This window comes from Chenopodium album, chromosome 8, assembly GCF_948465745.1.
Source record: "Chenopodium album chromosome 8, dcCheAlbu1.1, whole genome shotgun sequence".
In the NCBI taxonomy this organism is placed as follows: domain Eukaryota; kingdom Viridiplantae; phylum Streptophyta; class Magnoliopsida; order Caryophyllales; family Amaranthaceae; genus Chenopodium; species Chenopodium album.
The window spans coordinates 69,913,844-69,941,727 of NC_137841.1; the positions used below are offsets into that span (position 1 = coordinate 69,913,844).

General features: G+C 35.6%; 5 protein-coding genes across 5 annotated transcripts; all 5 read right to left on the reverse strand.

Moving 5' to 3' along the window:
* Positions 1 to 452: 452 nt before the first annotated feature.
* Positions 453 to 4,313, reverse strand: LOC145556449 (ras-related protein RABG3d). Its single transcript, XM_081618101.1, has 7 exons — positions 4,094 to 4,313; positions 3,932 to 3,958; positions 3,715 to 3,814; positions 1,518 to 1,664; positions 1,362 to 1,442; positions 1,048 to 1,193; positions 453 to 816 (listed from the first exon to the last, which is right to left on the reverse strand). Exons 1-7 carry the CDS (start codon positions 4,144 to 4,146, stop codon positions 750 to 752), a joined length of 621 nt encoding a protein of 206 aa, XP_081474227.1. The 5' UTR covers positions 4,147 to 4,313; the 3' UTR covers positions 453 to 749.
* A 1,059-nt stretch (positions 4,314 to 5,372) lies between these two features.
* On the reverse strand, positions 5,373 to 9,371 carry LOC145642152 (proline-rich receptor-like protein kinase PERK8). The gene is made up of 8 exons (XM_081693247.1): positions 8,223 to 9,371; positions 7,353 to 7,820; positions 7,149 to 7,235; positions 6,989 to 7,059; positions 6,783 to 6,868; positions 6,467 to 6,614; positions 6,196 to 6,357; positions 5,373 to 5,974 (listed from the first exon to the last, which is right to left on the reverse strand). The coding sequence occupies exons 1-8, from the start codon at positions 9,322 to 9,324 to the stop codon at positions 5,720 to 5,722; spliced, it is 2,379 nt and encodes a 792-aa protein (XP_081549373.1). The 5' UTR covers positions 9,325 to 9,371; the 3' UTR covers positions 5,373 to 5,719.
* Positions 9,372 to 12,303: 2,932 nt separating this feature from the next.
* Positions 12,304 to 14,493, reverse strand: LOC145556450 (uncharacterized). Its single transcript, XM_081618102.1, has 2 exons — positions 14,106 to 14,493; positions 12,304 to 13,708 (listed from the first exon to the last, which is right to left on the reverse strand). The coding sequence occupies exons 1-2, from the start codon at positions 14,373 to 14,375 to the stop codon at positions 12,710 to 12,712; spliced, it is 1,269 nt and encodes a 422-aa protein (XP_081474228.1). The 5' UTR covers positions 14,376 to 14,493; the 3' UTR covers positions 12,304 to 12,709.
* Positions 14,494 to 15,307: 814 nt separating this feature from the next.
* LOC145642153 (beta-adaptin-like protein A) lies at positions 15,308 to 24,281 on the reverse strand. The gene is made up of 11 exons (XM_081693248.1): positions 23,782 to 24,281; positions 22,265 to 22,781; positions 21,603 to 21,727; positions 20,219 to 20,417; positions 19,302 to 19,530; positions 19,024 to 19,190; positions 18,462 to 18,671; positions 18,068 to 18,178; positions 17,791 to 17,967; positions 16,396 to 16,833; positions 15,308 to 15,793 (listed from the first exon to the last, which is right to left on the reverse strand). The coding sequence occupies exons 1-11, from the start codon at positions 23,841 to 23,843 to the stop codon at positions 15,503 to 15,505; spliced, it is 2,526 nt and encodes an 841-aa protein (XP_081549374.1). The 5' UTR covers positions 23,844 to 24,281; the 3' UTR covers positions 15,308 to 15,502.
* Positions 24,282 to 24,691: 410 nt separating this feature from the next.
* LOC145556451 (lysine-specific demethylase JMJ32-like) lies at positions 24,692 to 27,745 on the reverse strand. The gene is made up of 5 exons (XM_081618103.1): positions 27,512 to 27,745; positions 26,257 to 27,077; positions 25,992 to 26,167; positions 25,067 to 25,125; positions 24,692 to 24,970 (listed from the first exon to the last, which is right to left on the reverse strand). The coding sequence occupies exons 2-5, from the start codon at positions 26,944 to 26,946 to the stop codon at positions 24,900 to 24,902; spliced, it is 996 nt and encodes a 331-aa protein (XP_081474229.1). The 5' UTR covers positions 26,947 to 27,077; positions 27,512 to 27,745; the 3' UTR covers positions 24,692 to 24,899.
* Between the last annotated feature and the right edge of the window lie 139 nt (positions 27,746 to 27,884).

The window sequence follows — 27,884 nt, forward strand, 5'->3', positions numbered from 1 at the left end:
ATAACATATACTTCCTCCATTTCTTTTTAGTTGACACGTTTCTTTAGTCACGTTTGTCAATGCACTTATTCAATCATTAATATCTTTAATTATCGATAAACAAAAATTATAAAAAGTTGATATTTTGAAAGTATATAATGTGACGAATTTAACAAGATCTCACATGACTGTATTTTTCATTACGTATAAAGCACAAAACACGGTCAAAGGGAGGTGGGTTAATAGTGCTAAAGTCAAAACGTGTCAACTAATTAAAAACGGAGGTAGTATCAAAGAGGAAAATAATATCCTATAGTGTATTAGTGTATACTACAATAGCTTCTTTAGATCCTTAAAGACGAGTTTCTTAGATACTACATAGTTTTTAAAAAGGTGCCCTCGTCTGTGTTATCGGTCCCTGCTTTTCTTTAAAAGAACATGTCCAAAGATTTCTTAATTCTAAAAGAAAGTGATACAACATAATTACTCGTATTGATCATTACACTGATGTCAAATAAATAGTGTTTGGACCAGAAATCGGAATGCACAAGATAAACGACTGTACTGTAAGCTCACTGACAGCAACAGCGAGGCTCATACAATATATGTAGCCATGTAGGTAGCAATAAGAAAACTAATGAATTATGACACAACGAATAATCACTTTAACTCTCTATTTGAGTAATGTACACAAAATGAAGTTGATTTAAAGTTTAATAGTTGGTGATGAGTAAAAGCTCTGAGCCAGCCAAAATCAGCAAAAAACCAGCCTAGCAATCACATCCTGATGACCTCTGTTGCTGGCCACCAGACATGTCGATGGTGTCCGGAAGATATCTAATTAAGAATGACATAAGCAGGTTAAGTATTTTACAGAATATGAGAATGAGAAAGGAAAAAAAATAAAGGCACAATAGGTTTTCAAGTGCTCATTAATTAAAGTAAGAATATTCTACACCATGCTAATAGCATTGTAATTTAGTTAGGGACAGATAATTCGAAGGGCAAATTGATAGAATAGACAATTGAAACCAATGAAGTTGGAGAGTATATGATAATTAAACTCACGTATCTTCTTCAGGCTCATTTTTAATGGCATTCTTTGCTATGCACTGAAAAGCAGCTTCAACGTTGGTACCATCCTTTGCAGATGTTTCGAAGTAGGGAATATTTCCTTTAGAGGCACACCAAGCCTTTGCTTTCTTTGAAGACACCTAGAGACAATCATATTAACTTGTATTACCACTGGCACTGAAGCAATAGAGCAGTACAGAAAACATGCCCAAAATGCGAAAACACAATATGCCCTAAGAATAATATGTGTATTTGAACTATTGATCATCTCAAACCAAAGACACTACAGATAGACAAAATAATCTTACCACTCGGCTGTTCCCACCATCCACGTCTATTTTGTTGCCTAACACAACAAACGGGAAGTTATCAGGGTCATGTGGACTAGCCTGCAATTAGTAACAAAAGAGAAGTTATGACAAGAACAATAAAATGGCCGGAAAAAAGAGCTCATCAACAATTACCTGTAACAAAAAGTCTTCCCGCCATCGGTTAAGGTCATCAAATGATTTTGTGACATTAACATCATACACAAGCACACAACAGTCTGCACCACGGTAGAAGGCCACACCAAGACTTTGGAACCTCTCTTGTCCAGCCGTATCCCATATCTGAACAAATGAGACACCTTTTCAGCATGGAAGTATCATTTCTAAGTAAAATGAACAAAGAAAATTTCCAAACTGGAAAATGAGGAGCATGAAAGAAAATCTAGACTATGGGTCAGATGAAATTAAAAGATCATCTTGCTGATAAGCTGCATAGTAGAGCCTGATACTTAAATCTTAAAACTGCTGGCCATAAAATGACTAAACAAGTTATATACACCAATTTCACGATTCCCATCTAGTAAATTAGATTGGCAAAGAGAACAGGCAACAAAACGAATTTGCAATTCTAGTACTACAACTTCCCCATATGATCCTGCCATAAACTAATAATTTAATCTTTCTGCTGAATGAAAGGGGGCAAAAAGATGTGATGAGTCAAATCACAAAAACATGGCAGAAAACTGCAGGTAGGACAATACAAGAACTACCAAATAAAAACAAGGCATGTGGGCAAGATCACAAAAGACATTGTCTGATGAATAGCAAGACCAATCCAGAGGACACCATTTTGTAACTAAATGCCTAAGGAGATTGGGTGCCAAAAAACTATTCTAACATCTGTATCTCCCTATAACATATTCCACCCTACATTCCTACGCCCCTATGTATATAATTTGGAAGTGCGTGTGCCATACACATTTCCAACAATCAATTTCAATATTTCATGTGAACTAATGCTTGTCACAAAGCATTCATGTTAGAGCAAAAGGGCAATCCAAACATCCATATTCCATGTGCTATTTTTTCAAATAAATTGTAAATCTTTTAGCAATATTTTCTCCAGATAGTCAGTAAAACTATGTACATTTAAACCTCCCCAGATCTTGACCCATGGCAGGATGACCTGGAATCCTGGATCTGTACCAAGTGGTGGTGGTGGTGGTTATTCTCTAGAGAACAGAGTGCTACAGCGCATTGATGTTTCAGCGGCGGTGTGCTAAACACAGTTTGCATCAAGAATTTATTTCTTCAAGATATACTAGACTCTAGATATATAAAATAATATCCCTAGTAACCAAAGGGTCTCTCTTTTTCAAGGTTAGTCATCATCAGTAACCTTAGTATCTTACTACATATAAAACCAGGAAACTTGGTCAGTCAAGTCAGGTCTGGGTCAGTCTATCAATTTTTTTCCGGGTTCGAAACTTTGAATTATATATAGGTACCAACATACAGCAAGCTTTCGTGATCTACACTTATCTTAGTCTGAATCCACAAAAAGGCTTATAGAAAAGGTGTACTGTAAGCTTAAGTTAACTGAACCCTTTTCTTTTTGCTGGGTATTTCAGAATTACACTTCAACCCAATTATTTCCTACAAGTATTAGTGCACCAAAGAATAAAGTATTACTAACATTTGCTTGCAAAGACTTCCATGAAAGCTGTATTTAGGCTGTCTGGTAAATTTCCAAGTCATATATTCAAGAAAAACCTCAATTAACTAACCAAACTTTGTATCTCTTTCAAACCTTAAAATGTACATATGAATTTCAGCATCGGACTAAGGTTCTAGTACAAATATCAACTACTGATACTAAGCCTCTTTGTTTATCTAATTTCTCCCACTATGCTTGGTGATCCAAATGTTCAATAGAGCAAGTTAACTAGCAAGAATAATATTCTCATAATCTATTGTCATCAAGGTCGAAACCTTACAAAAGTTACACTAGTTTACATACAATTTATAGCCCATCCAATAAAGTGTAGAATTATTTTCACTCCCCCTCTTGCAAGTAAAATTTACATACCTACATGGCTACATCAGGCATTTACTGAGAGAAAATGCAGGCGATAAACAGACAAACAAACGACAATTACTCTCCCGAAAAAAAAAAACAAACTACATATAAGTGATATTGTGAACATTTAATACTTTCACTAGAGTAATATCATTCAAAAACTGATGTTCTAGACAATGTTTCAATATCAATAAAAGAAAATTCCCATAAATTATGAACATCAAAAACCAGTAATTCGAGGCCAATTATGCACTAGATAACACATATAAATAACAAAAAATTCAAGAAAAATAAAAGCAGCAGATAATTCACCTGCAATGTGAAAAGCCTGTCATCAATCTGAACTTCTTTTGTCAAGAAATCCGCCCCAATTGTAGCTTTGTACTGATTACTAAACTTATGATTCACAAATCTGATCATACATTAAGGCTAAACCATATCATACAATATAAACATTATCCCCAGAAAAAAAAAAAAAATTCCTTTCAATCAATCAAATTCAAAATAAAAATAAAAATGTAAAGGATACTGATTCATCAATGAAGTTTTTCCAACACTGCAAATCAAATCAAACAAAAATTACCCAATAAATAATCAAAGATCACAACAATAATGGAAAAATTGTTCAATTATTTATAATCTTAAAGAAATTGATGACAAAAAAAAAAAGAGAGAGAAGGAAGGGAATTACCCACTATCACCAAGAATGATGACCTTCAAAAGCATTCGACGGCGAGACGCCATGATTAGCAAAAATTGTTAGAAAAGTTTCAAAATTTGTTCAAATTTGAAGTTTTGATTTGATTTTGAATCTGGTAATATACTGTGTGAGTTTTGCTTGCCTTGTAAAGAAGAGAGAGAAAGAGAAAGAGGTGGGGTGTGTGGAGCGAGATTATTGTTCAAATTATTTTTAATGTATGAAATGGAAAGGCTAATAAACTTCCTATTTGGGAAATTGGGAGTATTCTTTTGTGTGGTTGTCCATGTATTTGATTTGAATTTCATTTTAAATATGAAATTGTGTCTTGATGAATGACGACTATAGTCAATCATGCACGATTAAATTGGTTAATACAATTTGGTTTAGGCATGGATGTCAGCTATTTTGGTTGGTTAAACTTTTGAGGATGGTATGCTAAATTTGAAATCAAATCTCGTCTACATCATTGTTCTTTGTGGTTTTCTATACGCTAGTCAAATTAATGATGGTTACTGGTTTGATGCATATATGATACATGCATAATGTGTATACTTTATGTTTAGGAGTGTCATTTAAACAATAGAATATAATAGTGCAAGTCATAAGAAACATTGTGCAATTTTAAAGACATGAGATTGAATCTCATCAACATAATCGTCTTCTATGAGTCCTACATCGAAATATACAATAGGAGATATATGCGCAATACTTGGCATAATCCCTAGGAACACCAAATAGAATTACACATAAATACGAGTCTGGACAAGGTCACAGGCATTATATATTCTCAACTTCTCGCTCAATCTCAATGGAAGTGTTTCAAAAATTGCAATCACCAAACATATAATGCTGTCAATTTCTAACACAATTCGCGATCACATGGTTCTATTTTACCAGTACAATGGAGTGATATTGAAATGTCAAGACACTTAGTCATTGTCAATACTAACTTTGACTTGGTTCTAAAAAATGCTTGAAGAAAAATACAGCTTCAAATATCAACCTTTTGACAGTTGACAGTTCATATGGAATATACCAGTATAAATAATTAGTTGTATACAAAATTTCCTTAAACTAAGCTTAGTTATGCTTAAATTAATCCAACAGAACTTTGCTGTACTTCAAAGCTTAGCTGTTGTTAAAGCACCATCCAGCACAAGAAGGGGGAAATCACAGCTAAGTTATTTATGTAATTACGGAAGATTGTCAGGAAGCCGATAATAAGGGGAAAACAGAAATGGGGAAAAGGAATCATCAAGAATTGCTGCAATTCTGGCAACAAAAATGCAAAACAAACCAGAACTTGTAACTTCATGTTTAATCTACAAAATTATAATCACTTTCACTTCAATATTTGTTCATGTAGCACCCCTAAGAATAACTCATTTATGTGAATATGTACTTGAAAATCCAACTAATCCTAATCTTCACAGAAAACAAACTTTTTCTCCCCATAAACAAAGTATAAAATGGAAATTTCTATCAATTTCTAATAAGTTGAATGAGAAATTCCTACAGAATTTGGATATTATCCGTGTTTTCTTATCCTTTTAGCTTCCCGTTCTCTTTTCTTTACGCTTCTCCAATATTTACGTAGTTAACATATAGTCCAAGATATCAGCCTCTTGAGTAATTGAGTTGGCTAGTGTCAGTGCTTGAGGGAGAAGGGAGCAGGCCATATTCACTAGTGTTCTCGCTATATCTACTAGGAGTGGTTGTATTGCTAGTCAAGGCCATTTTCTTCATATCCTCCATGTAGTTTCGTGCATCAAAATCTAAGCTTTCGTAGGGGAAATGCATTGAGCTTTGTCCTGGTCTAATTCCGTCATCAAGCTCAGATGCTGAAAGGTTTCCCTCCAAGGAACGTACCACCTGCATTCGTATACAGTTCATGATTAAAATTCGAGAACTTTTTTTGAGAAGGTTTGGTTATGCCAACATGTGTTAACTAACGAACTGACCATGATCATGCACAGACCCGAATTTGAGAGCTCTATCAAAAGTTACAATAAAATATTTCTTCATTCTCAAAATTACACTTATATACAAAGAATGTCTTCAAGACCATGGTGAATTATGGGGATCAGATTTACCTGGCTCATCCTTGGCCTACGCCAAGAAGAAAGACGAACACATGCTGCAGCACAGGCCACCATACTAGACATTTCATCAACATCATAATTATCTTGTAATTTTGGATCAGCTAAAGTATCAAATTTCCCATCTCCAATAGCTTGTGCCAATAGGGGCCGAGCCTATATTATATATCAAATTTTGTAGCATCAATAAACAAAATTCTCTGTTTCCGGCATAACACTTTGCAGTATAAGGGAAGCACATGGTAGAATTCGGAAAGAGAATTACCCAATTAACCAAACTTCCACATGCAGCAGTTCCAAAATTGCTGATGGGTGGACGGCCAGTGATAAGCTCAAGGAGCATAACCCCATATGAATATATGTCTGATTTATCAGTAACTTTACCGCTTGATGCATATTCAGGAGCTAAATATCTGCAATTATGCATGATAGAAAATTAAGAAGATGAAAAAGTTAAATGATTTACATTTATCCTGAGAGCTGAATGCTGTTTGAAAAGAAAGCAAATGTTTACTGCTTGAGCTCAACTCAGGCTCTAGGATATCAGCACATGTATGTTTAATCCTGTAAAGAATGCTTACCCAAAAGTTCCTACAACTCGAGTTGTCATGTGGGTAACAGAAGGATTACTACTTGAGAAAATTTTTGCCAGTCCAAAGTCAGAAACCTGAAGAAAAGACCTTAAGCTCAGCATGAAAGCATAGGATGAATATTTTTTTGATTCATACTGTCACACAGACATAGAATGTCAGAAATTTATAGTGGCGAATACAGGAAAAAATCTCACCTTTGCCTCGCAGTTAAAGTCAAGGAGGATATTTGCAGCTTTTATATCCCGATGAATGATAGAAGGACTACCTGCAACAAATTGTATATATTCCACATTAACAAAGTAAGTGAAATTAAAAGGCACTACTTGTGAATCTATTAGGCAAAGGAATACTCACAATCTTCATGTAGATATGCTAATCCTTTTGCAGAGCCTATTGCAATCTTCAATCTAGTAGGCCAATCCATAACAGGCTGCCCTTCTCCTGCAATTTTAGTCATATTTTAATTATACTAGACAAGATTATGCTCAAATGTACAATGAACTACTTGAAATTTCATGCTAAAAGAATGAAGAAGTAAAAACTGATTGATCAACTTACCATGTAAGTGGAATTCCAATGTATTGTTGGGCACAAACTCGTAAATAAGCAATCGTTCAGAACCAGAAATGCAATACCCAACCAAGGAAACAAGATGCTTATGATGAACTTGGCTAATTGTTTCAACTTCAGCTCTAAACTCTCTTTCTCCTTGATGCCCTCCGATCTTCAGCTGTTTCACTGCAACTTCCTTCCCATTCGGAAGGACCCCTTTGAACACATACCCAAAACCGCCTTGTCCAAGCAAATTCTGCTCTGAAAACCCATTGGTGGCCCTCAATAACTCTTTGTACGTGAAAGTCCCACTTGATAGGGCGTGCCCACTCCCAGACGTAGGTCCCCCAGTCACCGGAGAGTTGCCATTGGTATCCATGATTGGCCCCTTAGGAGTACTTACATTGATCACACTTTGGAGCCCTTGAGTGTTATCAGGATCCTTCTTTGCGTACAGGGGTAATGAACCTTTCTCTAATCAATCAATCAAATTAAGAAAAAGAAAATGTTAGCATAGATGCTTCAAATATTGAATCATACTAGAGTACAAATCAAGATTAGTATTATATACTTGAGGAATTCCAATACTTAATGATGCAATATGTTATTAAGATAGAAACTTTTGTAACTCATTTAAAAGGGGACCATCACATTGAAAATAATGCAGCAAATATGTATGATTAAGATTTTATATCTTATCCAATCATCCTTAAGTGAAATATAAATCTAAGATAAATTCAATATCTGAAATCAAAGCCTCAATTTTGAATCATGCAGCTGACCCCATCCTTCTAGGACTAAGGTTTTGACATTGTTGTTTTACAGAATTTTGTATGTTAAATACTTTCATTGAGAGGAAAAATCAAACTGGTTTACCTTCATATCCAGTGAATGAAGTTGTATGTTTTCTTCCAGATCCATTATCACCAAACTTCTTTTCTCTCCTCCTACAAAAGACAAACAGAATGCCAAAGACAACTCCAAGAAGTAGAAGCAAAATCCCACCAACAGCCAATCCCACAGCAAATCCACTAGCCCCATTATTAGACCCCTTTGGTTCAACAGCAGCAGCCTGAATGTTCTGATGATCACTTGATGATGATGATACTAACCCTCCATTGTTGCTACCATGATCATGCAGGGGAGCTGCAGAGGAGCTTAATGTCCCAGGCGGGCTAGGAAGTAAAGGAAGCGGCGCAGGAGATTCTGATGAAAAGGGAATCCATGCGCCACCACCCGGTGTCTGAGGAACTGGTAGAGCAACAGGTGGTGAGGAAGGAAGGACAGCAGAAGCAGGAAGAGGTGATTGTGGTCTTGGTGTTGTAGGAGTGGCTTGGTGTCTTAATGAGCCTGGTTTAGATGGGGTTGGTTGAGCTGCAGGCCGGATTACTGGTAGCCTGGAAGATGCTGGTGTTGATGGAGGTGAGGGAGTAATAGTTGGATTACTAGTAGGTGGTAATGGTTTAATGTTAGGTTGTTTACTAAGTGGAGGTGAAATAATATTTGGTGGTGAAGTTTCTTTTTTGGGTGGTGTTTCTTTTTGTGGTGGTTTTATATTAATAGGTTTACTTGGTGTAGGAGAAATAACATTTGGTGGGGTTGTTCTTACTGGTGGTGGGATGTTTGTAGGTATTTGTGGCGGTGAAGAAACAGGTTGTTGTGGCTGCGGTTGTGGTTGTGGTTGAGGCTGCGGTTGTGGTTGTGGTTGAGGTTGAGACGTCGGAGGTAATGTAGGTGTAGGAAGAGGAGGAGAAAGAACAGGAGAAGGTGCAGGAGGAGTAGTTCCTCCTACAACTACTGCTGGTAGTGGGGGTGATACTACTGGTGGTGAAGAAGGTACTGATATTGGTAATGTGACAGATGGTGCAGGAGGAGGGGTAACATCATCATTTCCTGGCGACGGTGGTAGTAGTTCACGGAGCGATGTCGGATCTCCAACATCGATCTCCGGGGAAGCAGCCGGTGCTGGAAAAGACATGGCTCAAGGGACAAAGATAATGTTGTAAGAGTTGGTTAGATTAAGCAGGAAGTATCATGCTTTGTTGTTGAAGAAATGACAGTGAGTAGAGCAACTACTACTAACTAAATTCTCTGTCAGTTAACCTTTTGAGAGTGTATGGAAAATGTAACAAAAGTTGTCAAGGTAGCCCGTGATTGACGAGCTTTGATACTCCTATGGCTAGTATAGTATGTTATGTTTGTCCTTAATCTTTGTGATTGAAAATTGGACATTTGTGTGGGACCACACTTTTTTGATAGGGTGCGAAAAAAAAAAAAAAAAAATTTATCCTGTGAGATTAGGTTAATGAGTGGTTTAATATTTCACAAGATAAGGAGTAATAATTAGTCCATTACCAAATTAGTTGAGGTGCTTCAAGTCTAATCATGCATTAATTAAATTTCATGATTTCAGATCTTTATGTTATTCATAAACATTCATGAATTAACAAGGTAATAACTTGTACTTGGGATCATAAAGGCCGCTTTTTTTTTTTTTTCTTCAATTCTTAACAGTAATGAAGACTGCATTATGTTGTTAATTCCTGATCTTGAAGGATTCAGGTTGTTGAGCTATGAATAATAATGATCGTAAATACTATGTTGTCAAATTATCACATTGTCCCAACTTCTCTAAATCAAAAGCGAGGTATCACAAAACTCAATACGGAGTAGTAAATTATCAATGTACTGAGAAAGGTGATGTTTTTGCCGAATACCAATAGAGTACGAGAGTACGTGACAATTAATTCCGAAGAGAGCAATGGTCATAGCCAGTGCAAGAAAGTGCAATAACAAGAAAGATGGTGGGAGAACCAAGGTAATTACCACATTATCCTGAGTGGGATGAAGCATGGGGTGAGTACTTTACAAGCTTTAGGTAGCACTGCATATATTCAATAATTTTTTGTGGTCAGCAAAAAGGTAAAATAATCTGGACCTACAACACTCACATGCACCCATTATTATTAGGAGCACCACTACAAGAAAAATTAAACACATTACTTTAGGACAAAGTGTTAAGTTGTTTCATTATTCACCATTTTTAAATTTCTATATTCATTAGGTTAAGCATATGGCTTCTTCTGGAGCAGGAATTTCCCTATTATGGTCTAAAAGTTCTATCAACTTTACCTTCTGTCTTTTGTGCTTTATAGAAATAAATTTCTACCTAATCTCAGAAACAACATAAAGCATCCTGATTTTTTTTTTTTTTTTTATTTAAAAAAAAAAAAAAAAGAAAGAAAGTATTTTATAGATGAAAGGTCATATACTACGTAAATATATGACTGTTAGGCACCTGACTTTTCATTTTAATAAAATTAGGAATTATATATGCTACTTCCATTGTTCCTTGAATACGAGTACTTCAAAAGTCATATTTGATTGAGGATCATATTTTAAAAGCTTACATACTGTATAATAACCATACTGTACTGTGTAAAATTTACGCCTCCGCCACCGTACACTAATGTAGTCTATCTGAAATCCTCAAATGGATGTGAGGAGACAAAAGGTCTAAATTATGAAGTACCGGAGTAGTAAAATTTGGAAAAGACTTACTCTCAACAAATGTGGCATAATCTTTAATTATCAGGGGGTGTTGTTAAGAAAACCTGAAAATTACTACAGCATGGTCAAGAAGAAACTATTTCACAGTGGTGCTCGTGCTCCCTCCAACTCTAAATGTTTACACTATCATTTTTAGGGTGTCACTTAAAAGAATGCTTCATTCTATCTATGGTCAAGTGGTCGCAATAACCTTTTCATCAACTCTCCTTTACCAAAATAATAAAAATCCACTGTATAAATTATCTTAGGTGCATAATTTTAGATATTTAGAGACGAAAAGAGTAATTTCTTTTTCCTGTGATTGTTCTGTGTTTGTCTTATATGTTCAACAAGTGGTCAGCCAACTAAATAAACCTTTATCCTACTTACAGCCCAAAAAGGCTAGAAAGGGATTCGAAGGTTTCTTAGGAGCAAGTACCATCATATTGAGTGTCTAATGCCCCTGCACAAAGGCTGTCATTTTCCATTATCATCCCTTGAAGCGGGACCAAGAAAACTAGAATGCCAAAGATGGAGTAGCTTTCGGTACAGACGATATAGGGCTGGACAGCATAAATGGCCCAGCCCAAGTGGCCGAGAAAGGGTGATGCAAACATATTTTTCTTGGATGTCCTTTGACATAGGTTCATCCTATTAGTTCATCTAGCTATCCTTGCTAGGATCTTTTGGGAGAAGAATGTTCTTTTCTCTCCTTACTTTTTAAGTCTAGGCTTTGACGGTCTAGGGTGTGGGGGAATTAGGTCATAAACGTTTCATTATCATCAAAGAAACACATATCAAACCCTTGCAACGTTGCACTCACCAATATTTTCTTGGTATGTCAAAGCAGCACTTGCAGCAGCCGTTGCATTCTAAATCAATGCTCTTACAAAATAAGATTTGTGATTGCAAGAGGAAAGATATACCATACACAGGTGATGGACTCTGGAGTCCTAAAACATGGGCACTTCTCTAGGAGTCCTTGATGTTTATGCACACGGGTGTTTCTCTAAGTCTTTGAAATTTGCGCACATGAGTATTTCTACAGACGAATAGGATGATATTTGGAGGATAAATTTGGGTGAGGGTGTTCAAGAGTCAAGAGTGCACTCCCTGTTCAGGGTTTATCCTAAATTCTTAATCTCCAAGGTGGCAACCCTGTGATTACAGTCACTCCTGTGCATCAGGTTTATATTCTAATTCCAAGAAATAAAAACATATTCTATGAATTCAAATGAAGATTCACCTATTTGAAACAAGAAGCAGCCTCGAATTGTAAAAGCAGTCATAAGGCGCCTTCAGTATACACATGTTACAATTTGTCAATTCAAAATTTCAAACTATCAAATGGTTTCTTACATGCCAATCAGTAACTAAGAATGATAAACTCATTAATGAAAAAAAGAAGTGTGAAAAATGAAGGATTCAAATTCAATAAAAACTTTAAGCACAGAAAACACTGCCACTTACCAAATTGTATGTAGCAGATTAGGCTCTCAACATTACAGTTGCTTAAGCTAGCAGCTTTTCAGCCTTATCAACCTCGGCATCAAATAACAGCTTTGATTGAAATCTGAAAGGTAAAACCAAGCCTTTCACAAACAAATGGAAAAAGACTTCAGAAAATGGAAACAGACCATATGCTGTTAGTTCGAATTCTGCTGAATTGAGTCAATAACCTCAGAAGTAGAATTACTTTTGGTAATTAATAATTAACAGAGTAACAGACGTTCCATGGCCAGATCTCTGATTTAACCTTGAAGCCCCCCGCAAAATTTCTGCTGGGAAATGAGATGAATGCAATAATGCAGTACTCATGAAGTTTCACAAAGATCCAATTCCTTCAGCAACATGCCCAGTTGTTCGGATAACCCAGCTTCACTATAACCAGTGACCAATAAATCATATGTTGATTTTGTGAACTGGCACGAGCCCTTTATATGCTCCAAAAATAACTCCAGCCTGTCATATGCTGCTCGCCTAAAGTAAGATCGAATGATCACCTTGATATCATCAGCTGATTTGAATGTTGACCCTTGTTTCAACATTCTTCCAACAGCATATTCCATATCATCTAATCTATCTGCCCTTGCATGCATACCTATGATTCCACAGTGCACTCTCGAAAGAACTTCTGGACTTTCCTTTGATGCAGTTAAGATTTGGAGAAGCTCTTCAATTCCCTCAATTTTTCCTAGTTCAGAACACAGATGTGCAAGTCTGTCTGCTATATGTGGACTAACTGCCCAACCATTATCAATAATGCTGAGCAAAAACTCTTTAGCTCTACCAATATCCTGCTGTTCACACAAACCATCAATTATTCTGTCCAAAATGTGTATATTAGGTATAAATCCTGATGATATCATTTCTTCATAAAAATTTTCGGCTGTATCATATCTTTTTGCTTTAACACAGCCGGAAATTAGAAATTCATACAGCTGCAAATCAGCAGGAATTCCAGCAACTTTCTTAGCTGAGGCCCATGCTTGCATAGCCTTAACATTACCAGACTTAGCATACATCGAAACGAAAGCATTATAAGTTTTAGAATCTGGTTTATAGTCTTCTGACCTCTCCATAACCTCAAACAAGCCAAACGCAGTCATTTCATTTCCCACACGCAACGAAACCAAAATCAACGAGTTAAAGATATCAGATGTCGGTTTCAACCCAACAGACTCCATTGCCATAAATGTACGCATAGCTAACTCGAGATTTCGTGTTTCCTCACAATGAGAAATTAGTTCAGCAAACAACTCATGATTTCTTTCATTGTGCTTCAGCAGTTTCTCTAATCTCCACTCCAAAGCCTGGTTGATAATAACTAGCCATAAATACAAGCCAAAAGCACTAGAAATCTAAAGTACCAAATACAATTCCCAGTTTTTTCACAAATATAAGAATACTAGCACAAGTCTGTATCTGTAAACTAACAACATTTCATAGTAAAGTGACTAACTAGTAAAAGCATATACAGTACAACATAAGTTAATCAAACCCCAAATAAAAGAAAACTAGTGATATCATTATCTATTTCTTAATATCCAAATTCACAAGCCTTAATTCCCATAAATCTCTCTTTTTTTTTTCTTTTTTTTTTTTTTTTTTTTTTTTTTTTTTTTTTGTGTAAAAAAAAAGGGGTATTAAACGTATCAAGCATCCAATCACATATTAATTCAAATAATATACTGGGTTTGATGAATTTACCAGGTTTGCCTTGGATGTAGAAGAACACTTGATAGCAGAAAGAAGAGCATCCCAGGAAAAACCAATGCTTTTGAGAGTCGAATTTTCTTCAGAATCAAGAATGATTTTGATGCGTGATTTTGGTTCTTTTATCAATTTTTGCAGTAAATTGTTGGGAATTGAGTGGTAATTGCAAAAGGGTAGTTGAGATTTGGGGGGATTGATTTGAATTTGAGAAGTTAAAGATAAACCCTTTCTAGTTGAAGCTAAAACCCTACGTACAAAGCTCATGTCCCCTGCATTTGTTTTGGTTTAGTTTGTAATGGGGTATTTCATTTTTTTTAGGCATTTGCTTGGAGTTTGATATGTGATTAGTTCAAGTTCCAACCACCAAGTCCAACTGTCCAAGGCGGCAAAGCCACCGTATTACCACGACCAGTGGTAGGCTATGAGCCTATGACTAATGACCTTATGTCATATAAATGATAACACGGGATGATAAGAATGTACCACCACAACCATTCAAGGTACTACCACAACCATTCAAGGTACTATCGTAATTATCAAAAGTTGCGCAATGATATTTAAAAAAAAAAAAAAAGTGATCATCATGTTCACCAAATAAATATATGATTGGAATTTATTTATTTATTTATTTTTTTACAAGATGGTTGGACTATTTTGTTGATCTCTAAATTCAAAGTGAACGGTAAATAATCAGGTGCACAAGACACTTTACATTCACAAATTTATTAGTCTTGAGGATGTAATGGTCTTATCTTAGGGAGAATATGCATCCAAAATGATTATTTATACGATTAATTTTTATGCTTTTTACAATGAGATTATGAGTGAGTTGGTGACTTTAAGATTGAAAGTAAATTAATTTTTTAGGAAGATCAATAGATAGATGGCTTTCACTAAGAAGACATGGTTTTATACTTTGTGGTCGAGCTTTGATTATATACAAACTAAATCCCATTTGCTTCTATCAATCTTTATATTTCAAGCTTCATGTTAAAATTACACTTAATTTGCTTATTCCGCCTTTTAGGAGATCATATGCTCAGTTCTATCAATATAGTGATGAATTTAGTTCAGCAACAGCTTTATTACCTCCAATCTTTCAAAATGTAGACAAAAATTACTCAATTGTACAAATTATCCAACATAATGAGCAAAAATCATCCTGTAAATCTCAATCTACTTATGAGTACCGTGTATTGAAGCTGGACTGAAGGCTAAAATTGATGAAAGGTTTCCTTTTATGTTACACATTGTACAACAATCTACATCTACAAAGTCACTAGGAAAGAAGAAAAGAGCAACGAGGGTATGAAGAAGAATACAGAGAAAATTGAACATGATTTCTCATATTGGCCCATGAGCAACACAGAAAAATAAATAATGGGCGATATTCAGGACATGCCGAATTTGGACAACGCTGACTGAAATATTTCTGAGAAGGCATTAGATGAACTTTGGTCATCGGCTTTGATCTTTATTTGAGCTTTACAAGATGACGTGTTGATAACACACTCTACCAAAAATGTGGATGTATCCTCTGCTTTCTGAGCAAAGAAGAAGTATTTAAAATTAGGTGATTGGCCACCAGAGGCAATGCAGTGTATGGAGTTCACTAGCATGTGCTGGAGAAGGGACTGAGGTGTGGTTAATGCTGCAACACTTTGGGGAGTCACTTGTGTTTCCTGCACAAATTAATAGATACCAGATTCCATTAATCAAAATCATGTAAAAGAAACATCAGAATGTTATAAATCTAGCAAAATTAAAGACATGTCACCGACAAGGCAGCTAATGGCAAATGACAGATGCACAACATACATCAATATCAACATCACCACAACAGTTAAGATGATCTAGCCTAGCATAGTGTAGGGTAAGAGAAGAGGGTCAAAAATACGCAGCCTTAGCACTGCAACAACAAATATACTGTTTTTTTTTTTTTTTTTTTTTTTTTTTTTCTATTATTATTTTTTACAAAAAGGGTTAAAAAGGGGGAAAAACAGAATTATATAAATCATACTTTTGTAGTTTTGTTTACAGATGAAATAATGGTTTATTCACTTTTAAAATCTTATTATTTTCTCTGGAACATAATATAGGTTGCTTGACCTTTATCTAGAGGAGAAAAAAAAAAAAAAAAGAACAGATATCATCCACAGTAAATTTCTGTTATTCAACAAACTCAATTAATGCGTCCCATTTCCAAACAATCAGATCCCTCAAGCTTCATATAAAAATGGGTGCAAAACTGCATAGCTAAACAGCAGCATAGTGTTTCACAAACCTGTGATAAGGACAAGGGTAATTGACGCCATTTTTGCTGAAAAGTCCCTGGATCTATAACAGCCTTTGCATTAAGTTTCAGAGGAGGTGGAACAGGAGCAGAGGAAGGTGCAGGTGCAGGGGCAGCGAAGCCTAAGCCAAGTAAATCATCAATAGCCATGCTAGCCTGTGCATCTTGTACTGCTGGCTGTGTATCCAAAGCAACCAAAGGTCCTGAAGATGCATCAATAAGAGGGGCGCTATAACCAGCCCCGTTAGTACTGATAGCTCTACTATCTTCCTTCTCTGTTGTACTAAGAAGAAGATCCTTGTCATTAGCATCAACTATCTGAGCAGGAACCACACTGTTGACAGATTCTGCTCCAATGGATAAATTCCCAAGTTCATCAGAAAATTCAAATGGCCCTCGGTGTTCCTTGTCAGTGAACATGAAAGATGGCTGCAGAAGGAAAACCATGTGGCTTATAAAACCCATAATCACAACACACAATATATCTAGGAACCTTCAGGTTCTAACTTCATTGTTATACTATTGTTAAAAACACTATTTGATGCAAAAATAACTTGAGACAGTAATAGCCTGATAGGTACGGATAAATGGATAATAAATGCACAGGGTCAATTAAAGAAAGGAGTTGGACTATTGGAACCACAAACCCAAACAATTGATATGTGAATTGGAACTAGCCAAAAAAAAAAAAAAATTATAAATATGAACTGCTGGGTTGGATGCACTTTGCATATCCCAAGTTCTAATAGCTATAAAAAAAACTAGATCTGACAAATTGGTAACTATCCCTCCCCCAAAAAGCTAGGACCTGGAAGATTTATTGTTCACGTTCAATTCGAGGAAGAATTGTTGTTAAAAGGTCAATGGGCTATGGAAAAGCAGAGGTTAAAAAAAAATAACCTTCACACCACAATAATTTTTCTACAGATTCAAAATTTTCATTTACATGTAGTCAGCATATTAACCATCAAGAAATAGAGATTCTAGGAGCTAGACTGCAATTTCTATCAAATAATATTGTTGCCTTAAGGACAGAGTAAACCAATATTCACTGCTTCCATTCAAAAGTATCAAGGCCCTAATTTAGGAACATCACTTGACCATAACATATCATTCCTCCCCCAAGTCATAATTGTGCAAGGAAACAAAAAAGGCATCATTGGCAGGGCCCAAAACCTTCAGAACTATGCACATTTTGCACAAACAGAAGACTTACAAGAAAGTCAAGAGCCTCTTGCCTTTTGTAGACACAAAGCCATTAGATCTATCTCTTTATTAAAAATCATTTTCTGGCAGCAATAATATGAAAAAAATACAGCTGAAAATTGGCAGAAGAAAAAGCTACGATGGATGATGATATGTCACACACAAAAGAATCTAAGCTACCTTCTGATATACAACGGATAGACTGTTGAATTCATCAAATATACGATCTTTGATTTCACTGCTCTGAGTATCAGCAAACACTGACACAGCTTGCTTTGGAGGATTCACCACCTTCTCAGCTATAGATGTGCTGTGTTGAAGAAGCCTATAGTACAATAAGGCTCTGTCATGGACATCCTGCAGAGAATTGTATGTTTAATTAAAAGTGCACAAACTCAAAAGCTATTTTTGTATATTACTAGGTTTGTGTGGCAGTGTGGCCAATAACAACACAAACCTGGTGAAAATCAGCAATTCCAGCTGCCAATGCTGCTCCCAATGACTTTTGAGTTTCAGGTGGCCTTCTAAAGAAACACTTCATTGATGCTGTTAAAAGGTGCAAACGAACCTATGTAACAACAGAATGGTCAGCTCAAGAATGGAAGTAAGCAAGAATATGGGTAATTGGGTATTTTAGCAAAATAGAGGTCGCAACCAACATTTGAATAATTAAATGTTGGCTATTTCAATTAAGATGTGATTCACAAATTTGCACGAGAAAAAACAAGCAGGCAATTGCATTGTGCATCAAAACCTCGAAATTAAGAGTATTTGAGGCATCATGCCTGTCAAGACCAGGTTGGATTGAACGAAAAAATGAATATTTCTACCAAACAGCATATCCTCCTTACCTCAGCAGAATCTTCTTCTTCCCAGTTTTCAATCATATTTTCCAAAATGTAGGGAGCATCTGCCACGTCCTGTGCATACTCCCCAAGCATCCAAATAAGAGCTGCCTTAGCCTTTGGTTCTTGAACATTCTTGCTACTGATGCTTCCAACAACTGCAATGCAATCATGACTCCATTGGGGATATTTGCGCAGCAAATCTTTGATAAGAACCTGCAAACATCAATTTTGATTGATTTTTAAGACTCGATCCAGCGCCCCAGTTAACTGACTTTCCAGTGGTAATACATTAAGAACGACAACTAGGTACAAACATACATTCAGACCAAAGCCAGTAAGTGTTCCATCATTTTGAATGTACCATTATGAGTACAACTAGCTTGCTTATTATGCTCAGTTAAACCTTTCTTTAGCATGTAAAAACAACTGGCACATATTTTATCCCATCAAGGCAAACACATCAACCAAATAAAAGATGAAAAGTGCAGATTCATGTGTGCAGCCTCTCACATTTTCATTTCAAACAAAAAAATAAGGCATATGTTTGAAGGAGAGCTAAACTCACAAGAGTCTCAGCTGTCACATAGTCCTTTTCCATCTCTAGAAACTGAAGTAGCCTGTCAACAATTGCATTCACATCATACTGCTGCAGGGCTATCTTTCCAACAGCTCGGATAGATTCGCGTGCAATTGGGATGTCAACATTGGCAACATACTCACAAAGCTCCGTTACTGATGCAGACACAAGAAAATTGCTCATAAATGATACATTAAAATTTTTATTTAATTTATCAACAACTTTAATCCCACTTTGCTTAGTAAGAGTCTAGAATTGTTATTTACCAATCTCATAAGTATTATCCTCATTTGCAACTGCAGTCAACATTTCAAGCTTCAACTTTTTGACATAAGATGGCTCATTATAGTGGCAATAGAAATGTTTGTAATCTGAAGAAAATAGCATTGGTGCACGCATCACCAACAAATGAAGATGGCTTAACACTGCATAAGACTGCTCAGAACTTCCTGTGTTGGCCAGGGTGATAAGTGGTGCTTTAATACGTTCATACACCTGAAAAGAATATGCAGAGAAACCATATATTGGATAACCCTAAAACAAAATGTGACCCTTAAACAAACATTAAGCAATAGGCTGCAATACTAGAAAGAATAAATCTAGTATCTATTTTAAAGAGATGTCAAGCTTTTAAAAATGCTTACAACATATTCCGTAATAATATATCAGACCACCACAAAACAATTAATGAAGAATCGTTATACAAAGACACTCCTAACAAAATTGAAATTAACTCATCCCCTCCTTAAAACCTAGAAAACTAATCAAGATCAAACAGCCAAATAACTGCTCACTTCAACAAATAAATATACTACACAACTAAACAGAAAAATATTCCCTCAATCTCATTCAATAGGCTATATTTGGTTAAGAATCATTTATAAGGAATCAGCTTGAAATCAAATCCTAAAAGTAGAAAGAATATTATGAGAAAATCCATAGTTAAATTTGCTAGAAATGAACAGTGGCCTACTATTTTTGGGTATCCTCCAAAATAAGCAAAACTCAGTAAAATAAGAAAGGATAATTTTAGCGTAACCATTATTGCTATATAACTGCTAGAACTAATAATTATGAATAAGCATCCTAACTCAGGTTATATAAAAGAATATACGTATGATTATGAATAAGCATCCTAACTCAGGCTAAATAAAAGAATCTGTGTATACCAGGATAAAGGTACCTGTTGATGAACATCAGTCATGGACATGGTTAACTGCATAAACACCTTGATAGTGGCTAAAACAACTGCACCATTAGCATGCTGAAGTCTATCCTCGAGAAGATTCATGATGTCAAATACTTCACTGTTATCAGATGGCACATATTTGGCAACCAATTCAAGCAAAAGACATTGAGCCCATTCACTGAATTCTCTGATCCTGAATATATAAAGTTGAGGTATAGATTAACAATTAATGTTCCAGCTAGATCACGAACAAAAATGATAGCATAATTTGATTAAACACAAGTTCTAAGATCTAACGTTTCTCCATTAGCCATCACTCCACAGTAAGAGAAAGGTTGTCAAAGATACATATGGAGAAATGAAAACTTTTTGAAGCAGGAGAATTTTACTCCCTGCATCCTAAAATAGTTTGAACACTTTCCATTTTCACCTATTCCATAACAATTTGAATACTTTCTTGTTCCTATAAATTATCTATTATTCCTTACCTTTCTTTTGGAGACACTATCTCCTTTTCACACCTATTTTTCCACTAAAAAAAAACCACAAACTGCCCAAATGGCCTCCTAGGGTCTTGGGGGTCCATGGGAAGCACCTTGGCCTCTTTCCTTTCCGAGCCCAAAAAAGTTGAGAATTGTCCAAAATTGAAGACTATAATCAATGTTTTCGGAAAAATTTCTGGAATTTTTTCCAAAATTGAAGTGAATCTAAGGAGTGTTCCCTAGGGTCATAAAAGTTAGTTTGAAACCATAACAAGCCTAATAGGTATATAAAGTCCCGAAAAAATGAGTTTAGTTCAATTATATGGCTATTTCAAAATTCAAGCACAAAGAGAGCCTAAACAAGGCAAATTCAAGTTAGAATCTTGCGGGTTATCGAGTTTAAATGCATGAAGATCTTGAAATAGTCAATTTCTGAGCTTTAATCCAACTCCTGAAACCCCTATTATAAAATTCAAGTGTATACAGGTCACACATTGTCAAAAGTAAAGATACATGCTACCTTGCTTTTATTGAAGTAGCATACTAAGGGGTCAAAGGCAAAACAGGTATATCCCCACAATGAACAACTCAATATTACCTTAAAGCTCTTGAAACTAAACTTTTTAAAAAAAATTCCTTTCAGAAAAAAGCTCTTAGACCAGCTGCTCCAAAACAGCCTGCTGATTAGAAGCAGCAGACTGTTATACAGTGCAGAAAAAACACAGGAGCACATATATATCATATAAAATCAGCTAATTTAGGTCAATGTAATGCAAAATAAATTTCATATAAAAACACTAGCATATACATATCATATAAAATCAGCTAATTTAGGTCAATGTAATGCAATATAAATTTCACAACCACAATTAAATAAACAATATACCAGTAGTTACCTATTCAAAAAGTAATATATAAGTGGCTTGCTAAGCAAAGCATCTCTCTCCCTAGATGCTTCTTCAGAAGAACTTGCTTCAGCACTCCATATTTCTTGCAGCGCTAATAAACAATTAGCAACAACCTGAAAGAAATGTGTCAAGCCAGAGGTACCACATCATCAAATAAAAACAGGCGAGGCAAGATAAATCACCAAAGCCATGGTAGTCAACACAAAAATTTAGAAGAAACTGCTACAAAAATTAATGTACTCATTGATATTAAAGGGGCTATATATAACCAGCAAAGCAGAGTACGAAGTAGGAGGATATCTCAAAATAAAAAGAACAAGGGTATTCAAGTTGATAATTGAATCCCATATTATTTGGAACATTAAGCTCAAATATCGGATTGCTGCCACAGAACTTTTGAATTACATCAGACCATCAGTACATGAGGCAATTAAGTGAGATCTTTCCAGTAAGCAAAAAGTACAGTTCATAATACCCTCTTCAAAAAACAAACTTTTGTTTCAAATGGATTGATAACAAAAAATTGAAATGAATTATGCACAAAATCAAAAGCTTAAATAACAAACAACTTGGTCAAGCCACTAAAACTCTTAAGTTTGTACAGATATCCAGATAAAGATACAAAAGAATTTATGAATAATGATCCAAACCTGGGTTTCCGGATCATTGAGCATCAGTTGCTTGAGCATAGCAGGGAAATCAGAATCAATGCAGGTTGAAGGAGAAATGTGATACAGTTTCAAAATGCCCATGACAGCTACCATTCTCACATAACTGCTACCATCTTTCAACCCAGAACCCAAAGGCCCGATTAAATACTCAACCAAATTTGGAACACGCAATGAACAAAGACTTCTCAAGGCAAGCCCACGAATCATTGGATCCTGATCCTTGCAATCCCTTTGAAGAAAGTTAATAGTAAGCAGCGCAAGATCAGGGTTGGATTTGGCATAATTTCCAACATACAGATAACACATTTTCTTCAGAACTATATCAGAGGTGGCAGAGCACATGACCATTTCACTAAAAACTGATGAAACATCAATGCCAATTGTCATGTAAGAGATCACTTTCTTGTAGAGCTCGCGCTTAGAATCATCGACTCCAGGTGCACGACTACCCGCAAGTTGCCGTAGCTGTAGCCTTAAATCTGAAACTTCACTTTTCCTGCAGATACAGATAAACAAACTCTAATTCACTACACTTATGACGTGTTTGGTAACTTTGGTCTTTGGTTTCTTGGTAAGAATAGTAATTGACAGCAATTAATGATATACTAATAGCACTACCATGAGAAGAAACAAATAAAACACAGAAAACATTTCAAGTGCCACAACACAAAATTAACAAGCAATATGTTTTCACATTCTTTTCCATACTTGGAAATTTACAAGTATCTACATGTTAATCAGATAAATAAGAATGCAATTGGCTACAGTGATATGGGCTTGCTTACATTGACTAAGTTCTCTTAATATAACTTCTCCAACAAGATCCAATGTTTGAATCAATTCCTACAAATTCCTCGTATAAAGCAAGGTCTTTAGGATCACAGACATATAGCTACCACCCAACCAAATCAATCAAAATTCCAAACTCCACAGCAACCAAAACTAACAATACCACTAGTAGTGAGCTAAAGCAACGCATGCGATGGACAATTAATCAACCAGCACCATCTAACTAAGACAGTAATTTTGTTACAACAAAACTACTCCAATAAAACCCTCCATTGCTAAATACAAACACTTTCAATAATATATTACAACAAAGATTTATTAGTCATTGCACTAAAACCCAATGGCAAACAATCGTCAGTCGTATGAAACCCAATTGTTCCACATGCTAAATAAACCCCAGAATTCTCCAAGATCATTACTTTAACAATAATGTTTATCCACACCATCTCACTCCAATATAAGCATTGTATCCAACAATTAGCTAAAAGCAACTAGATTTACAGCTATCCGCAACAATTGAGCGCAATTAAAAGCTCTAATTCAGTAAAATTGATGCAAAAAACATGAAATTTCGATAAAAATTGCATGAATTAAAGCAGCAACGGAGAAAATTCCAACAAATTGCAGAAATCAAAATGCAGAAAAACTAATTGAACAACAAAAGGAAGAAAATTGACATGAGACAAAAATAGAAAGATAGAAATTACCCTGAAGGTTGAGAAGGGGAAGAAGAAGATCGCTGAGATTGATAAGCAGGAGGAGGAGCCATTGTGTCGCCGGCGATGAGAATTCGCCGGCGTCGGAAAAAGCTAGGGTTTTCCGACGATCGATTGATTGAAAGTACGGAAGGATGAATAATTGGAGATCTGTTGATGGGTTCTTCCGATCTGATGACGTTAAATGCTACAAAGAGAACGAGTTGGTGCGTGTCTGTGTTTAGAGTCTGGAAAACGAAGGAAAGTGAAGTTATATTGCCAAGGAAAACGGTGTCGTTTTGTTTTTTTTTTTTTTTTTTTGGGGAGTTTTATGATTTTGGTCATGGAGGAAAATTTATTAGTCCGTAGTATTTTCCAAAAAAAAAAAGGGAAAAATTATTAGTATGATGAGTGCAAGGCCTCTATTTTGGGTTTTTGATGTTTATACTTAGGGATATTATGTTTTGTATACTGATTGAGTTGAAAATTGAAATCCTCTTCTACTTTGCATATTCATTTCATACTATTAGTTCATACGAGTATTAAATATATCTTAAGAAGTATTATTTATTTGAATCATGGATACAATTCGAGGAAAACATCTCTCGTAAAGCTCTTGTCGTTTATCTCTAAATCGGCGAGCTTGGAAGAGGAAGAGAAGAAGAAATGAGCTGGAAAATAGTGAAGGAAAAAAAATTAGCGAAGGATTGATATAATAAATTAAAATAGAAAAATGTACTTTGTATATGACATGGATTAGCAGGATGAAGTAATACGCATAGTGAAACAAGGGATTAAAAGCAATTTCAATTTTATTGAGTAACAATATTCATCAATTACAACTCTTGAACCCTAGTTTTCAAAAAAACTATTTATAAATAAAAATAATTCACCCCCAAAATTAATGTAGTGTAAGCTTAGATTTCCTACGAAGAATACTAAAATTGGATACAAAGAAGAAAATTTGTATGGAATTTGTCTACAAAATTGCTCTCCAAAACTGAAAGCCAATCCATTCAGATTCAAGTACCTACAAGTATTACAATTGATACAGCATATCTGCCTAAACCCAAAATGACTAACTCAAAATATGAGAACAAGCACCAGGCAACCCATTTTTGAAACACTCTTCAAGCAATAGGATTAATCGATTGCAAGAAATTGAAGTAAGCATATTTCATTTCAAATTGCATATCATACCCTGCAAGAACAAGATGAAACCTTAAGCATATGTAATCAATTATCCGATACTAAAAATCTAAAGATTAAGAACAATGTGGTTCAAAGTGCTTCTTACAATAGTTGACTGCAACGGTGCGTGGGCTTTGCTTCACATAATGAAACCACATACTAGGCCTGTAATATACAAAAATGTCACATAGCTTGAGCAACAATGTAGAGCCTAATGAGTTCTACACAGGATGTCAACATTTAAACAACTAAAACAAGTATTAACCAAGAGATCTAATTGCTACATGTGATCAATGAACGATGGGTTGCAGTATTAACAGGCGGCTTAACAGCTATTACGACTTGGGATAGGGGTACTGACAGTCAAGGACTCGAGTTTAAAGGCTGGAACATATGAGAGATACTCCTCAAGGATTCAATTAGGTGAGGAATAAAAAAAAAAGAGAATTTTCAGAAATGGTTCAAATATGCCCTTCATAGTTCATACAGAGAAAGGTAGTTTATCACAGATTTCAATCCAAGAATGCATCTAGGCCTCTAGGGTATCCCTCATTTTTCAGGGGGGGTGTAAGAAGGAAATGATGGTGATCAATGAGATAACTCTGATGATAAGATCAATCACTGATCAACAATACATGAAAACCAATAGGCAATAAAATTGAATAATGTAATATGGAAAGCCTTATTAAAGCTGTTTAAAACTCGAAATAGGTTATAAGCAATAAACTTACTATTGGGAACAATTATGGATCCTTTCTCACCTTTTTTATACTTATTTCAGAAAAATAAGCTCATGCTTACTAAGTTTGGATATGTAAATTCCATGGCCAATAAGTTAGAAGTATATACCATTTATAGCCAATAGGGGCCACCCAAGTTCAACCACAAGTACAGTAAAAGTTCAGGGCTCAACTAGCAATTTGAAGCAAAACTAGTTCTACTCCATATATTTATATCTGTTCGTATCTATCCTAAAGATAAAAAACGAACCATAGTAGCTAGGCACATTAGATTTAAGTAATGAAACTTACAGGTATAGCATCTCCCCAGCATTGACTGTACATTGAAATGGCTTTGGCCCATTAAAATATAAAGGAAATTCATTGTGTTCCTTCTCCTCTCTTCCTTTAGGTGGATAAGGATTCACACTACACCAAGGGACATGTCTAATTGGATCATCGAGCTCCAAATTGAACTCTCCTGTATCCTGCAAATATAAAACCAAACTTTAACGCCTGAACCCTAAGAGACCAATTGATAAATGATGCACAAGAAAGTTTTAGAATTTATAGAAACCTGAGAATAGGAGTAGTTTGCAGCTGGGTATGGACGAATGTACATACGATGAACATCTGTAGGTGGCAACAGAAGAAAATGTTTCTCACCAGAAACAACAGCATATAGATTTTCATAATGGTCTTTGTGGAAGGAAGTCTCAGACCGATTGTTACCAATCCAAAGGTTGACAGCCTCTGGAAGACAGCCTAGAGCTTCAGAGGCCCAATCAATGTGCGTATCACAATCTGAACCTAAAACCGAGTACTCAGTCCGAAAGCAATCATTCTGTTGCTGAGCATATGCCACAACATTCTCACTCTTTTCAGAATCAGAGATGAGGCGGAAAGCATCAGGAAAGGACATGCGTTCTACATGTGCAGATGCAAAACAAAGGGAGGAAGAGTCTGCAGGATGAGGGACTAAAGAATCAGCTCGACCATTAGGAGTTAGATGGACAGACACCTCTGCTGACTCAAGGGCTTGACAAAGGTAGTCGTCAGAAGACCATAACGAAAGGGCAGGCCAGTGATCAAGGGCATTGGATATGATGCAAGGCTTGTTGGGAGCCACATAATTCCTAAGAAATTCAACAGGGGAAGGAGGAGAGTTAAGTCGTTCTACCTCGGTAGAGGTACCGAGGCTTAACTCCCTAACTTCCTCCCATAATGTTTCTATTTCTGCTGTGCCAATTCCACACTTTTTCACCATGGATAGTCAATTCTATTGATTGCACAATTATAGGGTTACTTAAAACGACGATTTAGATAGATCATATACTTAATAATAATGAAGTCCCAACACACTCCACCATAAACAGCTTCCTTGCAAATACAAATTACCTGCAGAAATTGGGCATAGTAATTACATGAAAAATACGGAGTACATTTGTAAAACATTAAAATCAAATTACTTAAACCACCAAGATTATTCTAAAATGAAATATAATCATATAACAATTCTAAACTCAATTTCAATAACAACTCATCATTTATGTTTTTCTGTGACCATTTTTTTGTGATCGTGTTAGAGAAAAGCAAAACTTGTATCAAATAAACAAAACAAGTTCTACTAATTTGCTAGAGTTTGTGTGATTACATACAAGTATAAACTAAGCTATAATTTCCAGAAACACATACAAGATGGTGATATATCAGATTTCAAACCAACTAATGCAAAATATTTATCAATAACTCAAAAAAATAAAGTGAACTAGATTGGGATTAATAGAATTAAGTTAATAAATATAAAATATGTAATCAACCAAATCAGGTACCTGGACTTGGAGGCGGGGATACGGTGGCCGGAGGACGGATCTCCGGCGAGAGGATTGAGGGAGTATCGGAGTGACCGAGTGAGGAGAAGTCGAATGACAGCGAGGGAGTGTGGGAAAGAGAGCGAATTCCTAATTATTGACTAGTAAGTCCGAAACTCATTTTTTCGCATTCTTTGTCAAAGTCTCCAAGAGCAAGTCTGCAAGTATCCTCAGGGCCGTTTGTTATAAACTCGGTAAACGGAATGGAATGGAATGAACAAAGGGAATGAAAGAGATAAGAGGTTTTTAAGATTTTTTTTTTTTCTTTTTTTTTTTTTAAAAAAAATAAGGTTTTTAAGATTACTTATTCAACACTAGGTTAGTTTACGGTAAT